The sequence below is a fragment of the Dendropsophus ebraccatus genome, chromosome 2 (genome assembly GCF_027789765.1).
Source record: "Dendropsophus ebraccatus isolate aDenEbr1 chromosome 2, aDenEbr1.pat, whole genome shotgun sequence".
NCBI lineage: Eukaryota > Metazoa > Chordata > Amphibia > Anura > Hylidae > Dendropsophus > Dendropsophus ebraccatus.
The window spans coordinates 5,803,899-5,821,951 of record NC_091455.1 but is presented as its reverse complement, the minus strand read 5'-3'; the positions used below and the strand labels follow the sequence as shown (position 1 = coordinate 5,821,951).

The 18,053-nt window shown below is 54.8% G+C and overlaps 1 protein-coding gene across 1 annotated transcript; it reads right to left on the bottom strand.

Annotated features, from left to right (window-relative positions):
- On the bottom strand, positions 1 to 17,915 carry NAPRT (nicotinate phosphoribosyltransferase). The gene is made up of 13 exons (XM_069956975.1): positions 17,637 to 17,915; positions 15,932 to 16,059; positions 15,018 to 15,100; positions 14,783 to 14,913; positions 14,481 to 14,596; positions 13,706 to 13,902; positions 12,983 to 13,123; positions 12,787 to 12,871; positions 7,916 to 7,996; positions 7,724 to 7,826; positions 7,103 to 7,260; positions 5,023 to 5,130; positions 1 to 205 (listed from the first exon to the last, which is right to left on the bottom strand). The coding sequence occupies exons 1-13, from the start codon at positions 17,827 to 17,829 to the stop codon at positions 137 to 139; spliced, it is 1,593 nt and encodes a 530-aa protein (XP_069813076.1). The 5' UTR covers positions 17,830 to 17,915; the 3' UTR covers positions 1 to 136.
- Positions 17,916 to 18,053: the final 138 nt, after the last annotated feature.

Here is an 18,053-nt window from a genome sequence, read left to right as displayed (position 1 = left end):
TTGATATGAATTTTATTTTTTTTTTGCTAGAGTACCCCTTTAATTTGATGTGATGTATCCTGTAGAGAGGTGAGGGCAGTGTATAGCTATACTGGTGGCTGCTTGTCCTGCACTGTACACGTGGCCTGTGCTTCAGCTACTGCAGATGGCGGCTGCTCCTCCGCAGGGTGCACAGGAGGCTGTGTAGTCTCTCAGTAACTGCGACCTGTATACAAGAAGAGAAGAGGCAGCTGAGTCAGCACTCCTTCACGTCTCTACATGAGATTACCAAAAAACTAATCATAGTCTCGTCGTGTAAAACGGACCGGGAACCTTCAGCCCAGCAATGGTGGCAGAACTACAACTCCCATCATGCCTGGGCTTAAGATTCCCCATCCCCGCAGTGTAAAGTATAGAGGATTACATGCTGCTGTGTAATACAGTTTCTCTGAAAATCAGACCTAGTAGGTTTTGCCAAATCTAAGATCTCCCCTGAAAGTAAGACCTAGCAAAGTTTTTGTTTGGAAACATGGCTGCCGAACAGACTGCTTCTTAGCCCGCCACCATTGTCCCCTACCTGCACCATCTGTTGCAGAGCAGCTGCATGCAGGACAGAGACTGCCACCAACCCTGATGGTCCCCTCCGTGGCCGTGACTTGGAAATGTGCCGGCAACCAGAGAAGCTTATTTATTGCTGGAACAGGGAATTTTGCACAATTGGTTCCAGGAACAGCTAAGCCCACCGCATGAGCAGGCCCGAAAATCATCGCGTATCAGTCACGTGGCCGTGTAAATGGGATGTGTGGCTGATGGTAATGTATTTAATCGGCCGCACAAATGAGACCGGATCAGTCACATAACCCGCCGCACGCATGATACAGGATCAGTCACATAACCCGCCGCACGCGTGATACAGGATCAGTCACAGGACCCTGCCGCACGCATGATACAGGATCAGTCACATGACCCGCCGCACGCATGATACAGGATCAGTCACATGACCCGCCGCACGCATGATACAGGATCAGTCACATGACCCGCCGCACGCATGATACAGGATCAGTCACATGACCCGCCGCACGCATGATACAGGATCAGTCACATGACCCGCCGCACGCATGATACAGGATCAGTCACATGACCCGCCGCACGCATGATACAGGATCAGTCACATAACCCGCCGCACGCATGATACAGGATCAGTCACAGGGCCCCGCCGCACACATGATACAGGATCAGTCACATGACCCGCCGCACGCATGATACAGGATAAGTCACATGACCCGCCGCACGCATGATACAGGATCAGTCACAGGGCCCCGCCGCACGCATGATACAGGATCAGTCACAGGGCCCCGCCGCACGCATGATACAGGATCAGTCACAGGGCCCCGCCGCACGCATGATACAGGATCAGTCACATGACCCGCCGCACGCATGATACAGGATCAGTCACATGACCCGCCGCACGCATGATACAGGATCAGTCACAGGGCCCCGCCACCTAAATGATACAGGATCAGTCACATGACCCGCCGCACGCATGATACAGGATCAGTCACAGGGCCCCGCCGCACACATGATACAGGATCAGTCACATGACCCGCCGCACGCATGATACAGGATCAGTCACAGGGCCCCGCCGCACGCATGATACAGGATCAGTCACAGGGCCCCGCCGCACACATGATACAGGATCAGTCACATGACCCGCCGCACGCATGATACAGGATCCGCACGCATGATACAGGATCAGTCACAGGGCCCCGCCGCACGCATGATACAGGATCAGTCACAGGGCCCCGCCGCACGCATGATACAGGATCAGTCACAGGGACCCGCCGCACGCATGATACAGGATCAGTCACATGACCCGCCGCACGCATGATACAGGATCAGTCACATGACCCGCCGCACGCATGATACAGTATCAGTCACATGACCCGCCGCACGCATGATACAGTATCAGTCACATGACCCGCCGCACGCATGATACAGGATCAGTCACATGACCCGCCGCACGCATGATACAGGATCAGTCACATGACCCGCCGCACGCATGATACAGGATCAGTCACAGGGACCCGCCGCACGCATGATACAGGATCAGTCACATGACCCGCCGCACGCATGATACAGGATCAGTCACATGACCCGCCGCACGCATGATACAGGATCAGTCACATGACCCGCCGCACGCATGATACAGGATCAGTCACATGACCCGCCGCACGCATGATACAGGATCAGTCACATGACCCGCCGCACGCATGATACAGGATCAGTCACATGACCCGCCGCACGCATGATACAGGATCAGTCACATGACACGCCGCACGCATGATACAGGATCAGTCACATGACCCGCCGCACGCATGATACAGGATCAGTCACATGACCCGCCGCACGCATGATACAGGATCAGTCACATGACCCGCCGCACGCATGATACAGGATCAGTCACATGACCCGCCGCACGCATGATACAGTATCAGTCACATGACCCGCCGCACGCATGATACAGGATCAGTCACATGACCCGCCGCACGCATGATACAGGATCAGTCACATAACCCGCCGCACGCATGATACAGGATCAGTCACATGACCCGCCGCACGCATGATACAGGATCAGTCACATGACCCGCCGCACGCATGATACAGGATCAGTCACAGGGCCCCGCCGCACGCATGATACAGGATCAGTCACAGGGCCCCGCCGCACGCATGATACAGGATCAGTCACATGACCCGCCGCACGCATGATACAGGATCAGTCACATGACCCGCCGCACGCATGATACAGGATCAGTCACATGACCCGCCGCACGCATGATACAGGATCAGTCACATGACCCGCCGCACGCATGATACAGGATCAGTCACATGACCCGCCGCACGCATGATACAGGATCAGTCACAGGGCCCCGCCGCACGCATGATACAGGATCAGTCACAGGGCCCCGCCACCTAAATGATACAGGATCAGGCACAGGGCCCCGCCGCACGCATGATACAGGATCAGTCACAGGGCCCCGCCACCTAAATGATACAGGATCAGTCACATGACCCGCCGCACGCATGATACAGGATCAGTCACATGTCCCGCTGCACGCATGATACAGGATCAGTCACATGACCCGCTGCACGCATGATACAGGATCAGTCACAGGGCCCCGCCACCTAAATGATACAGGATCAGTCACATGACCCGCCGCACGCATGATACAGGATCAGTCACATGACCCGCCGCACGCATGATACAGGATCAGTCACAGGGCCCCGCCGCACGCATGATACAGGATCAGTCACAGGGCCCCGCCGCACGCATGATACAGGATCAGTCACATGACCCGCCACACGCATGATACAGGATCAATCACATAACCCGCCGCACGCATGATACAGGAACAGTCACATGACCCGCTGCACGCATGATACAGGATCAGTCACAGGGCCCCGCCGCACGCATGATACAGGAACAGTCACATAACCCGCCGCACGCATGATACAGGATCAGTCACATGACCCACTGCACAAATGATACAGGATCTGTCACATGACCCACTGCACAAATGATACAGGATCAGTCACATGACCCACTGCACAAATGATACAGGATCTGTCACATGACCCGCCACACGCATGATACAGGATCAGTCACATAACCCACTGCACAAATGATACAGGATCAGTCACAGGGCCCCGCCACCTAAATGATACAGGATCAGTCACATGACCCGCTGCACGCATGATACAGGATCAGTCACATGACCCGCTGCACGCATGATACAGGATCAGTCACATGACCCGCTGCACGCATGATACAGGATCAGTCACATGACCCGCTGCACGCATGATACAGCTTTGTCAAGCTGTAGCCGAAGTTTGCATGCGCTTGAAATGTTCCGTCACTTTGTGCACTTTTGTTTGTCACCTGTCTGCTGATCGGCACAAATATCATGTTTTTTGTACTTCAATAAAGCTAGAAGAGAAGACGGGGTGAGTGCCGCTGCTCTACTGTTTCTTGTATTTGAAGAATTTTGCTGGACTCAATGGGGAGATTTATCAGGCATGGTGTAAAGTGAGACTGGCTCAGTCGCCAGCAACCAATCAGATTCCACCTTTCATTCCTCACACACTCTTTGGAAAATGAGCAGTGGAATCTGATTGGTTGCCGGGGGCGACAGAGCCAGTCTTACTTTACACCATGTCTGATAACCTCCCCCTCTCTCTTTATGTGCTGAGCAGCGCCGCGTGCCTTTCCACATTACTCCATAGCTTCCATAGAAGTGAATGAGATTGTTGCCGCATAGTGTGAACGAGGTGATGTTTCTTGGTGGACAAATACATCAGATTTTGGCTAAAAAAATAAAAAATGAAAAATATACTGCAAAAAATGCTGTGTGAAGCCAGCGCCGACCACTGGCTGGCTGAGGCCGGCTCCGCCTATACGGACTCTATATAGCCGACCATCTCCTGACCAACCACTGAGGAATCTGAAGCAGAATCCGCTCTCCTCCCATATTATATGTACACAGCAATGTCCTATTGTGGTTTATGGGATTTCCGCTCTGCTGTTCACACGCTGGAATTTTCCACCGTGGATCCACTTTGACACATCAACTCCTTGGGCGGATTCCACTAGAGGGATCCTATTGAAGTCAATGGGGCTTGAATCCCGCTAGAGCTGAATAGGGGAGGAATTTCAAGCGGGAAACTTTCCTCTTTGCCTTCTCAGTGTGAACGCACCCTAATGGCCTGATGGCGGATACTGGGTGTTATCCCCGAGTATACATGAACGGCCACAGCCAACAGAGGGAACGCTCATCCTGGCCAGGAATGGCTGACAGCAGCGAGCAATAGCTCCCATTGTACATCAGTGCTGGCATCTGTCCTGTATATATGATGGAAGAGACAACATGGCTGCAGCAGATGGGGAGTTTTGTTGTTTATGTCTGGTGGATGAACATGTTAGTTTGTCCGTCTCTCCCCCCTTCCCCCCCCACAGGCCACCGCAGCTGCTCATTCCCGACCACTTACCCGGTATGGCTGGGGGTCGTCCAGCTGCCGCTGCTCAGGCCTGAGGCTGCGGAGGGATTTCTGGGCATAAGACCGGATCTCGGCGAGTGTCGGAAGAGGCTGCACAACCTGAAAGGAGCAAATATGGCGGATAGCAGGATGAGGAGGATCAGCAGTCTCGTAATAGTGATCAGCGCTAACTGCAGGACATGATCACACCTATTGGACACCGCATAGATCACACTGATCTGGAGGGGGGGAGGTAAATCAGACACCGCATAGATCACACTGATCCGGGGGGGGGGGGATGGGGCACCACATAGATCACACTGATCCCGGGGGGGATGGGGCACCACATAGATCACACTGATCCCGGGAGGGGAGGGGAATCGGACACCGCATAGATCACAGTGATCCGGGGGGGATGGGGCACCGCATAGATCACAGTGATCCGGGGGGGATGGGGCACCGCATAGATCACAGTGATCCGGGGGGGATGGGGCACCGCATAGATCACAGTGATCCGGGGGGGATGGGGCACCGCATAGATCACAGTGATCCGGGGGGGATGGGGCACCGCATAGATCACACTGATGCGGGGGGGATGGGGCACCGCATAGATCACACTGATGCGGGGGGGATGGGGCACCGCATAGATCACACTGATCCGGGGGGATGGGGCACCGCATAGATCACAGTGATCCGGGGGGGATGGGGCACCGCATAGATCACACTGATCCGGGGGGGATGGGGCACCGCATAGATCACACTGATCCAGGGGGGGGGATGGGGCACCACACAGATCACACTGATCCGGGGGGGATGGGGCACCGCATAGAACACACTGATCCGGGGGGGAGGGGGCACACATAGATCACACTGATCCAGGGGGGGGGGATGGGGCACCACACAGATCACACTGATCCGGGGGGGATGGGGCACCACATAGATCACACTGATCCGGGGAGGGGTAGGAGGAGATAGGGCACCGCATAGATCACACTGATCCGGGGGGGGGGGGGAGTCGGTGTTGGGGTAATCGGACACCGCATGTCAGGGATCATGTGAGGGGTTGTTCTGATAACCCCCCTCCCGTCCCGTCCTCTCACCACATAGATCACACTGATCTGGGGGGGGATGGGGCACCGCATAGATCACACTGATCCGGGGGGGGTGGGGCACCGCATAGATCACACTGATCCAGGGGGGATGGGGCACACATAGATCACACTGATCCGGGGGGGGATGGGGCACACATAGATCACACTGATCCGGGGGGGGATGGGGCACCGCATAGATCACACTGATCCGGGGGGGATGGGGCACACATAGATCACACTGATGCTGGGGGGATGGGGCACCGCATAGATCACACTGATCCGGGGGGGATGGGGCACCGCATAGATCACACTGATCCGGGGGGGATGGGGCACCGCATAGATCACAGTGATCCGGGGGGGGGTGGGGCACCGCATAGATCACACTGATCCGGGGGGGATGGGGCACACATAGATCACACTGATCCAGGGGGGGGGGATGGGGCACCACACAGATCACACTGATCCGGGGGGGATGGGGCACCACATAGATCACACTGATCCGGGGAGGGGTAGGAGGAGATAGGGCACCGCATAGATCACACTGATCCAGGGGGGGGGGGGGGAGTCGGTGTTGGGGTAATCGGACACCGCATGTCAGGGATCATGTGAGGGGTTGTTCTGATAACCCCCCTCCCGTCCCGTCCTCTCACCACATAGATCACACTGATCTGGGGGGGGATGGGGCACCGCATAGATCACACTGATCCGGGGGGGATGGGGCACACATAGATCACACTGATCCGGGGGGGGATGGGGCACCGCATAGATCACACTGATCCGGGGGGGATGGGGCACACATAGATCACACTGATCCAGGGGGGGGGATGGGGCACCACATAGATCACACTGATCCGGGGAGGGGTAGGAGGAGATAGGGCACCGCATAGATCACACTGATCCAGGGGGGGGGGGGGAGTCGGTGTTGGGGTAATCGGACACCGCATGTCAGGGATCATGTGAGGGGTTGTTCTGATAACCCCCCTCTCGTCCCGCGCTCTCACCTCTCCATGCTGGAAGTAAGTGCGATGCAAGGATTCTGCTCTGATCGGTGTCACACACTCGTCCTCAGCACTTCTCCCCAATTCATAAACCTTCACTTCCTTCCCCAGCTGCGGTGGAGACTCATCCTCCAGCGTCATCAGGTCCAGGAGCGGCTGATCTGTCACCAAAGACAAAGCAATGGGAGTCACAGCCTGTAGATTTTTTATTTAAAAATATAAAACATAACAACAAACCAACAATATAAATAACACAACTGTACAATATACACAAGTGCATAGATGTATTGTCTGCTCCAGCCTCACACTCACCACACACCGCTGTATTATCCCGCACACCTGCAAACACCACAATAACACTATCACATCCTGTATTATACTCCAGAGCTGCACTCACTATTCTGCTGGTGGGGTCACTGTGTACATACATTACTGATCCTGAGTTACATCCTGTATTATACTCCAGAGCTGCACTCACTATTCTGCTGGTGGGGTCACTGTGTACATACATTACATTACTGATCCTGAGTTACATCCCGTATTATACTCCAGAGCTGCGCTCACTATTCTGCTGGTGGGGTCACAGTGAGGCAGCAGGGGATGCTGGGAGATGTGGGAGCTCACCGGAGCGGTCGTACAGTCTGTACAGGGCTTTGCTCCCCGGTATTGTGCTCTTCTCCTGATCCTCACTGATCTTCATGCGCGGTTGGTCGTTCACCTGCACCAGCTGCAAGGACAAGAAGCTGCCGCTGTTACAGGGGAGCAGGAGCTGCGGCTGGCGGATGCTGCTGCGGAGCTGTAGATCCCCCCTCTCACCTTATAGACACAGCCCAGGGACGGCTGCAGGGGGCAGGTCACCAGGTGGGTCCCCACACCGATCACATTGATCTCATTCTCCTGTCAGAGCAGAAGATACACGATCAGTCACCTGAAACACTGTAACAAAACTTCAGCTGCCAAAGTATCTGTACAGCATCTGAACAGCACCCAGCTCCTACCGCCCACCCTCCGGCACAGAGCTCCAGGATACAATCAGGGTGCTGCCCCCGCAGGAGAGATGGAGCATTACACACAGTCACTATATTATCTGTAATGCAGGACAGGTTGGGTCCTCCAGAGCCAGAGACACTCTTTGTAGCTGCCCTCCAACATTTTTTTTTTTAAATCAACTGATGACACAAAGTTATATAGATTTGTAATTAATTTCTATTAAAAAAAATCTCCAGTGTTCCAGTACTTATCAGCTGCTGTATATCCTGCAGGAAGTGGTGTATTCTCTCCAGTCTGAAACAGTGCTCTCTGCTGCCACCTCTATCCACTGAGTCATCTCTCCCCCCTAACTATGCAATTTCTGTTACATTTTCTTGGGTATATACCCCCCCCCCCCAACTGTTTACTAGACCACTATTTTTGTGGCAATGGTTATTGTATATAGTTTTTATTTCCCCCACCACTTCCCTAAATTACCTCCCCACCCCTCCCCCCCTTCCCAAGCCATGCTACCCTACTACATGTCAACTCCATATACACCTGTATGGTTTAAAGGACAACTCCAGTGCTGATAAAAATAAACTGAGCTGAAGATTCAGTTGGTGTCTTCATTTTTTCTTCACTTCCTGGTTTGGGCTTTCCCATGATGCACTTTTTCTCCTGTGATGTCTAACTGACTCTGTAGAACTGTTAGATGGCTAACAGTTTTCTCAACCAATCATTGGCTTAACAGGGCTTAGACCAGCCTCCCTCTTGATGATGTCATTGTCACAAAATGGCTCCCTGGGGTCAACAGTCATTAGATAAGAATGAGTTTACTTCACTTCCTGGTTGAGGTGGGAAAAAATAGGGAAGGGGGGCAGATAGGTGATTAAAGCATATTACAGAGTTATATAACTTTGTAATGTGTTTTAATTACTGGGAAAAAGATTTCCGCCGGAGTATCCCTTTAAGTGTTATGCACTTATGAGGTATATGTTCTATTTCTCTAAGTTATGGCTAAGATTATATGTGCCTCTTTTAATGCAAAAGGATTGAATGTTCCGCAGAAAAGGACCCAAGTAATTAGAATTAGAACATGTTTCCATACTATTCCTCCAAGAAACACATTTCAAGGAATCCAACATCTCTAAAACGCCCACATCTGTTTTCCAATGGTTTAATAGTCCCGACCCCTGTAAGGCAGCAGGTGGAGTCAGTGTGGGAATCCAGAAGAATCTGACCTTTACCCTAAGGGTGGTATTACACGGGCCAATGGGGGCCCGATAATACCTGTAAACGAGCAGCGATCTGCTGGATCGGCGCTCGTTTAATGGACCTATTACACGGCCAGATAATCGTTAAAAAAGTGCTGCAGGGACATCGTTACTGATGTCCTTGTAGCCCTTGCTTAAACTGTAGACATTACCTATCCACGCTCCAGGGCTGCTCCTGCCGTCCGCTTCTCCACGGGTCCCGCGCGCTCTAGCTTCAGAGTGGCCTGTCATGGCCTGTGATTGTGATTGAAGCTAGAGCGCAGGACCCGGGGAGAAGACGACCGCAGCAGCAGCCCTGGAACGTGGATAGGTAATGTATATCGTCAGTCGCCGGCCGCACACTGCTAGTACACGTAGACGTAAATAGGTCCAAACCTATATCAACGATATCATCGGCTGATTGTTGTATTTATTACACGGAGCGATAATTGGCCGAATCGGGCCGATTATCGTTCCGTGTAATAGTACCCTAACCGCTCAGCAGATTGGTCCGAAGGAAGGTACCTCTCTCTTAAAGGAAATATTGCCTCGGAGGTGGTGTGTCTTGCGTGTTTAAATGCCCCTAAGTCCAACCCTACCCTTTGGTTGTGCTCTACGCTATCATCCTTCTCAACGTTCGCCGAAGGGATGAGTATAGTAGGAGGAGACTTTAACACGGCCATTGAACCGCTATTAGACTCAACTTCAAATGCACAACATGTCTCCTATAAAAAAAAATTAGGTAAGCTTCAAAAGACTCTAACAGAACTACATCTGGTAGACGTATGGGGGGAGATTTATCAAACATGGTGTAAAGTGAAACTGGCTCAGTCGCCCCCGGCAACCAATCAGATTCCACCTTTCATTTTCCAAAGAGGCTGTGAGGAATGAGAGGTGGAATCTGATTGGTTGCCGGGGGCGAATGAGCCAGTTTCACTTTACACCATGTTTGATAACTCTCCCCCATATGGAGACTTACAAATCCCACCACAAGAGATTATTCTTTTTTCTCTTGTCCAAGAGGCACTTACCACCGCATTGATTATATTTTTATATCTCAGAGAAGCCTGCAGAGGTCCATCAGCTGAAATAGGCAATATTACTATTTCGGACCAGGCCCCGGTCTAGATTTCCTCATTACCTATTCTCCCGATGCGTTGGTCTCTGGACGAGACCCTTTTCAGTGACACCGATTGTGTAGACAAGGTCAGAGATGGTCTCTCTCTTTTCTTTGCGGAGAATGATACCCCTGACATCTCAGCTCCTATTCTTTGGGAAACACATAAAGTAGTTCTGAGAAGAGAACTGATCGCTTTGGGCTCAGAAAGGAAAAACCAACGCGACAAATGAATGAGTTCTCTCCTCACCAAGATGGAAGATATTGCAGACGCTTTTATCACAATCTATATAATCTGCGATCCATAAACTCCCCAGAAGAACAGAAATCTCATACTGAGCCGATTAGTGAGTTTCTGGACTCCCTGGAGCTTCCGGTACTTTCTCCCACCCAATAATCATCTCTTCTTGCACCGAAGCAGATAAAGTACTTTGTTCTATCCCCTCTGGAGAATCCCCCGGCCCTGATCACCCTATCACTTATTATAAAACATTTTGAGACTTTCTCCTACCTAAATACAGAAACGATTTTTCCGTACGATATATCGTTCCATCTAAACGCTGATCGTTATAAAAAAAAATTGTTACTTCTAAATCGTTAATCGTACGATTGGGCCAATTATGGCTCCGTGTAAACGCAGCATAATACAATGCCTCCCTATACTTATTCCTACATTTTTCTTTTGCTCAGTGCGCTAAGAATTCACTAAGTTCCTTTGGCAGAGCAAGAAACCGGGCTTCTCATACGCACGACTATCACCTCAGGAATCCCGAGGAGGATTTGCCCCCCCCGACCTCAGAGCTTATTATGAAGCTCCACACGATGGCTCGCCCTGACTAGGAACTTACCTGAATCCTATCCACCCCACATTGACCTTGAACTTTCTCTACTAAGTCATATTAGGGAATTTCAGTTGTGGCGCGCTGAGCCTAATACCAATACGAGAGCGGTGTTGCCACCTACATTACCAGCCACTCTCCTTGTCCATTAATCCCTTCAGCTAAGAGACCCTGAGTTTCCCTGCCCCCCCCCCATTACCCCTTTACATCTACTCCCAGTAGTGTTAGGATCTAGGCCCATAGAAGTCCCCGTTGTGGCGATTCAAAGATTTACTTAAACAACAACCCTCACCCAATCTTGTTTCCTTATTGCCTCCTAATGATTCCCAAGCCCAACAAATAATCTGTAACACATACAGTAAATCAACAACTGGTTAGAAACACTGGCACTTTTCTCGGCCCCCCTAAAAGGGCCATCTCTAAACGTTATCACCACCTTACCTCCACGAATAATGATAGTAAACGGCGCAGTATTTTAGCCTGGGAGAAGGAGCTCCAGATGGTCTTCTCCGAGGAACATTTATGGCGACTCACTCTCATGGCTTCTCCACATGTGTCCGAGTACAAGCGGCCTCCTACAAGCTGTTTGCTAGGTGGTATAGAGCCCCAGCCGCCCCCCACACCCAAGGACACATGTTGGAGATGCGGTAGAGAAAGAGGTTCACTATCCCACATTTGGTGGTTTTACGGCGCCATTCCCCCTTTCTGGGAACATGTGTCCTTCTACCCAACTCCAATCCCCCACTTTCCCCGGAATATGTTCTCCTCCTATGGGCACCAACCCCCTCTCTGTCCCAATAATTGTTTTCTTATTACCCACTTGGTGGCTGTAGTCAAAATGCTTATCCCCCTCCATGTGAGGTCTACTGACCCCCGACCCCCCCCCCCCCCCATCAATATCTGACTGGATTGAAAGGCTGGAGGAAATTAGTTGGCAGAACTTCTCCCATGATGCCTACTTAAAGGTGTGGGGTCCTTGGATAGCCCTATAGAAACGTCACCGATCCTGAGTAGTATGTTTTATAATGTACAATACATATCTGTATATGGATATTTTACACTTACATTTTTGTTCTTGAGTCTTTGACATGGTGGGACGCAGGACTCCCCCCCCCCCCCCCTCACTTCCCTCTCTTCTTCTCCTCTGTTTCCTATTCCCCCTCTATATTTTATGTCTAGAAAAGACTTATGCCTCTGTAACTTCTATCTACATTATGTATTATAGTTTTGAACTGAATCTATAATGGGGTCCCGGACCCCCTCCCCCCTCTTTTTCTCTCTGTATTCCCTAAAGTATTGTTGTAAAAACTAAAAAACTTCAATAAATAAAGATTGAAAAGAAAACCTCTCCTGCTCTGGACAGTTCCTGACATGGACAGAGGTGGCAGCAGAGAGCACTGTGTCAGACTGGAGAGAATACACCACTTCCTGCAGGACATACAGCAGCTGATAAATACTGGAAGACCACTTAGCGTGACCCACGGGGGGTGGGGAGGGGGGGCTCACCGCTTTCATCAGCAGCTTCAGACTCTTCTCACTGATGTTGTTGCTAACGGCGATGGACAACGTCCCGAACCACGGAGCCTGGAACCTGCAAGATGGCGAGGGGTGAGATGTCCGGGGTAAACCACTCCTCTCCCAGCAGGGGGGCATTACCATATACTGGGGGCGGAGCACTGTCACATGACCGCCCCCCCCTCACCTCTCAGCGCACCGCCGGAACACCATGCGGATCTCCACCGACTGTTTGGCGAGGTCTCCACTGTCCAGCCGCACCCCCACCGCGCTGTACCCCAACTCCTGCAACGCCAGCGCAACCGCACAGAAATTAGGGATGCCGCTCCTGCCCAGGAGAGAAGCCATGATGTCATAACAAAGAGATAAGATCATTCCCGCCCCCTCTTACATCATCACTACCACCCCCAGCCGTACCCTCCCCCTCTTACATCATCACTATCACCCCCAGCCGGCTCCTCCCCCTCTTACATCATCACTACCACCCCCAGCCGTACCCTCCCCCTCTTACATCATCACTACTACCCCCAGCTGGCCCCTCCCCCTCTTACATCATCACTACCACCCCAGCTGGCCCCTCCCCCTCTTACATCATCACTACCACCCCCAGCCGGCTTCTCCCCCTCTTACATCATCACTACCACCCCCAGCTGTCCCCTCCCCCTCTTACATCATCACTACCACCCCCAGCCGGCCCCTCCCCCTCTTACATCATCACTACCACCCCCAGCCATCCCCTCCCCCTCTTACATCATCACTACCACCCCCAGCCGGCTCCTCCCCCTCTTACATCATCACTACCACCCCTAGCCATCCCCTCCCCCTCTTACATCATCACTACCACCCCCAGCCGGCTCCTCCCCCTCTTAAAACATCACTACCACCCCCAGCCGGCTCCTCCCCTTCTTACATCATCACGTTATAGGTGTCCACCACCACCAGGAAATGTAGCGGGAAGGCCACCGCGTAGGACACGAACGCTGCCAGCTCTCCGGCATTGGTGCCGCCCAGAGGAGATGACAGGAGACAACACACTCTCTGCAGCCACCACTGCGACCGCGCCAGGAAATCACCCCCGCCTCCCTGACCGCCGGCCGGCTGCAAAGACTGATGGGAAGAGAGTCAGCAGTGAGTATGGGAGGATGAGGGAGGGCAAGGAGACAGGCAAGGGGCGGAGTAAGGAGACAGGCGAGGGGCGGAGCAAGGAGACAGGCAAGGGGCGGAGTAAGGAGACAGGCAAGGGGCAGAGTAAGGGGAGGAGTGAGGAGACAGGTGAGGGGCGGAGTAAGGGGAGGAGTGAGGAGACAGGTGAGGGGCGGAGTAAGGGGAGGAGTGAGGAGACAGGTGAGGGGCGGAGTAAGGGGAGGAGTGAGGAGACAGGTGAGGGGCGGAGTAAGGGGAGGAGTGAGGAGACAGGTGAGGGGCGGAGTAAGGGGAGGAGTGAGGAGACAGGTGAGGGGCGGAGTAAGGGGAGGAGTGAGGAGACAGGTGAGGGGCGGAGTAAGGAGACAGGTGAGGGGTGGAGTAAGGGGAGGAGTGAGGAGACAGGTGAGGGGTGGAGTAGGAGGAGGAGTGAGGAGACAGGTGAGGGGTGGAGTAAGGGGAGGAGTGAGGAGACAGGTGAGGGGTGGAGTAAGGGGAGGAGTGAGGAGACAGGTGAGGGGCGGGGCTTCATTGGATCTTACCTGGTGCTGCACCTCATCCATAGAGGAAAAGGACGCTACATAGGAGTGCGCCACCGTGCCCGCCACTGGGATGCCGAACCGCCGCCCGGCCAGCACATTACTGGTGCAGTCAAAGCCTGGAAGACAGAAAATCAGAGAAGTCAGCGACTACCAAGGGGGAGGAGTCACTAAAACATGGCGGCTCCTCCCACATACTCCCACAAGTGCTGAGGTCACTCCTGCTCAATGACAGCGTCATCTCCGCAACATGGCAGAAGTGGGAGGAGCCTGTGAAGGTACCGCCCCCTGGCCGGAGCACTCACCCCCTATATAGGAATACTTGGCAGCGGACAGCCCCCCGTCCGGCCCCTGCGCCCGCCGCAGACCCATCTCCAGCAGCTTCTTGTCCGGACCGGCCACAAGGCGGAAACGGGCGGCGTTGGTGGCGACCAGGCTGGAGGAAGAGGAAGGAAGATAAATAGGTGGACTTAAAGGGCCAGCGCGCGGTCATGTGACACACCCTAAAGCTCCGCCTCTTGCCTCCTCCCTGCCACCTACCTGGCGTAATTCACCAAGCAGAGCAGGGTGGTCTCCAGCAGCTGGACCACCAGGAGCGGCCCCCTCACCTTCACCAGCGGCTCCTGCAGCGGATCACACAGGTCAGTGCGACACAGAATAATGTCCCCCAGCCGTGGGTGTAACACAGAATAATGTCCCCCATGGTGAAATCAGTGTAACACAGAATAATGTCCCCCGGCCGTGGGTGTAACACAGAATAATGTCCCCCATGGTGAAATCAGTGTAACACAGAATAATGTCCCCCGGCCGTGGGTGTAACACAGAATAATGTCCTCCGGGGTGAGATCAGTGTAACACAGAATAATGTCCCCCAGCCGTGGGTGTAACACAGAATAATGTCCTCCGGGGTGAGATCAGTGCAACACAGAATAATGTCCCCCGGCCGTGGGTGTAACACAGAATAATGTTCCCTGGCCACGAGTGTAACACAGAATAATGTCACACGGCCACGAGTGTAACACAGAATAATGTTCCCCGGCCATGGGTGTAACACAGAATATTGTCCCCCAGCCGTGGGTGTAACACAGAATAATGTTCCCTGGCCACAAGTGTAACACAGAATAATGTCACACGGCCACGAGTGTAACACATAATAATGTCCCCCGGCCATGGGTGTAACACAGAATAATGTTCCCTGGCCACGAGTGTAACACAGAATATTGTCCCTCGGGGTGAGATGAGTGTAACACAGAATAATGTCCCCCAGCCACGAGTGTAACACAGAATAATGTCCCCCGGCCACAAGTGTAATACAAAATAATGTCCCCCGGGGGTGAGATCAGTGTAACACAGAATAATGTCCCCCAGCCGTGGGTGTAACACAGATACATAGGACAGCTGTATATGGAGGGCGCCCCCGGTGGGCACACACAGCAGGCCGTGGTCATACCTACTCTGGGAAAGACGACCGATCCCTCTGGAAAAGACGTCAGCGTCACCTCCGAGGCGTCTACTGTCCCCAGGAAATCAAAGAAACCGCGGTCCACAGAGGACGGGAGGACGGACGCCAAGTACTGGAGGTCTGCAACACAGGGGGCAACATCAGAGGGGCAAGGAGGCACTCAGTACGGGGGGGGAGGGGCACTCGGTATATGGGGGGGCGGGGCACTCGGTATATGGGGGGGCGGGGCAGGGCACTCGGTATAGGGGGGCGGGGCAGGGCACTCGGTATAGGGGGCGGGGCAGGGCACTCGGTATAGGGGGCGGGGCAGGGCACTCGGTATAGGGGGCGGGGCAGGGCACTCGGTATAGGGGGCGGGGCAGGGCACTCGGTATAGGGGGGGCGGGGCAGGGCACTCGGTATAGGGGGGGCGGGGCAGGGCACTCGGTATAGGGGGGGCGGGGCAGGGCACTCGGTATAGGGGGGGCGGGCAGGGCACTCGGTATAGGGGGGCGGGGCAGGGCACTCGGTATATGGGGGGGGGGCGGGGCAGGGCACTCGGTATATGGGGGGGCGGGGCAGGGCACTCGGTATATGGGGGGGGCGGGGCAGGGCACTCGGTATATGGGGGGGCGGGGCAGGGCACTCGGTATATGGGGGGGGGCGGGGCAGGGCACCCGGTATATGGGGGGGCGGGACAGGGCACCCGGTATATGGGGGGGCGGGGCAGGGCACTCGGTATATGGGGGGCGGGGCAGGGCATTCGGTATATGGGCGGGGCAGGGCACTCGGTATATGGGGGGGCGGGGCAGGGCACTCGGTATATGGGGGGGCGGGGCAGGGCACTCGGTATATGGGGGGGCGGGGCAGGGCACCCGGTATATGGGGGGGCGGGACAGGGCACCCAGTATATGGGGGGGCGGGGCAGGGCACTCGGTATATGGGGGGCGGGGCAGGGCATTCGGTATATGGGGGGCGGGGCAGGGCATTCGGTATATGGGGGGCGGGGCAGGGCACTCGGTATATGGGAGGGCGGGGCACTCGGTATATGGGGGGGCGGGGCAGGGCACTCGGTATGGGGGCGGGGCAGGCCACTCGGTATGGGGGCGGGGAAGGGCACTCGGTATGGGGGCGGGGAAGGGCACTCGGTATGGGAGCGGGGAAGGGCACTCGGTATGGGGGCGGGGAAGGGCACTCGGTATAGGGGGGGGAAGGGCACTCGGTATGGGGGCGGGGAAGGGCACTCGGTATGGGGGCGGGGAAGGGCACTCGGTATGGGGGCGGGGAAGGGCACTCGGTATGGGGGCGGGGAAGGGCACTCGGTATGGGGGCGGGGAAGGGCACTCGGTATGGGGGCGGGGAAGGGCACTCGGTATGGGGGCGGGGAAGGGCACTCGGTATGGGGGCGGGGCAGGGCACTCGGTATGGGGGCGGGGAAGGGCACTCGGTATGGGGGCGGGGAAGGGCACTCGGTATGGGGGCGGGGAAGGGCACTCGGTATGGGGGCGGGGAAGGGCACTCGGTATGGGGGCGGGGAAGGGCACTCGGTATGGGGGCGGGGAAGGGCACTCGGTATGGGGGCAGGGCGGGGCAGGGCACTCGGTATGGGGGCGGGGCGGGGCAGGGCACTCGGTATGGGGGCGGGGCAGGGCACTCGGTATGGGGGCGGGGCAGGACTCCATCACTATCGGGATCCGGCACCCTCCTGAAGTTCTCACCCTCCGCGGAGAATCGGAATTCGCGCAGGAACCGCACCGTCTCCTCCAGACCGCAGAAAAGGGTGAAGCCGCCATTGAACGGGGCGTCCCGGAAGAAGATCTCGAACTCCGCCGCCTCCCGGTGCCGCCCGCTCTTCCAGTAGCCGTACGCCATAGTGAACTGATACAGATCGGTAAGTAACGGGAGCTCCATGCTGAACCAGGAGCTGTCACCGGGCAGCCAATGTCAGGGCTTCTAAACACCGGAAGTCCCGCCTCTCGCCGCCCACAGCCTGCTGGGAAATGTAGTTGGAACTTCTCCTAAGCGAATGGCGGGTCACGTGACATACTCCAGTCATGTGACCCCCGCATTAAGAGGAGATACAAAGATTCCCCTCTACGGCTGAGCTCCGCCCACTGATATCACATGATTTCCAT

What these genes read in the sequence shown, in the direction of transcription:
- NAPRT (XM_069956975.1), bottom strand. Translation starts at nt 17,829, where the DNA reads ATGGAGCTCCCGTTACTTACCGATCTGTATCAGTTCACTATGGCGTAC. An exon ending in CCCTGGGCTGTGTCTATAAG is followed by an intron (nt 7,827 to 7,915) that starts GTGAGAGGGGGG and finishes TTGTCCTTGCAG; the next exon opens with CTGGTGCAGGTGAACGACCA. An exon ending in ACGACCCCCAGCCATACCGG is followed by an intron (nt 206 to 5,022) that starts GTAAGTGGTCGG and finishes TCTTGTATACAG; the next exon opens with GTCGCAGTTACTGAGAGACT.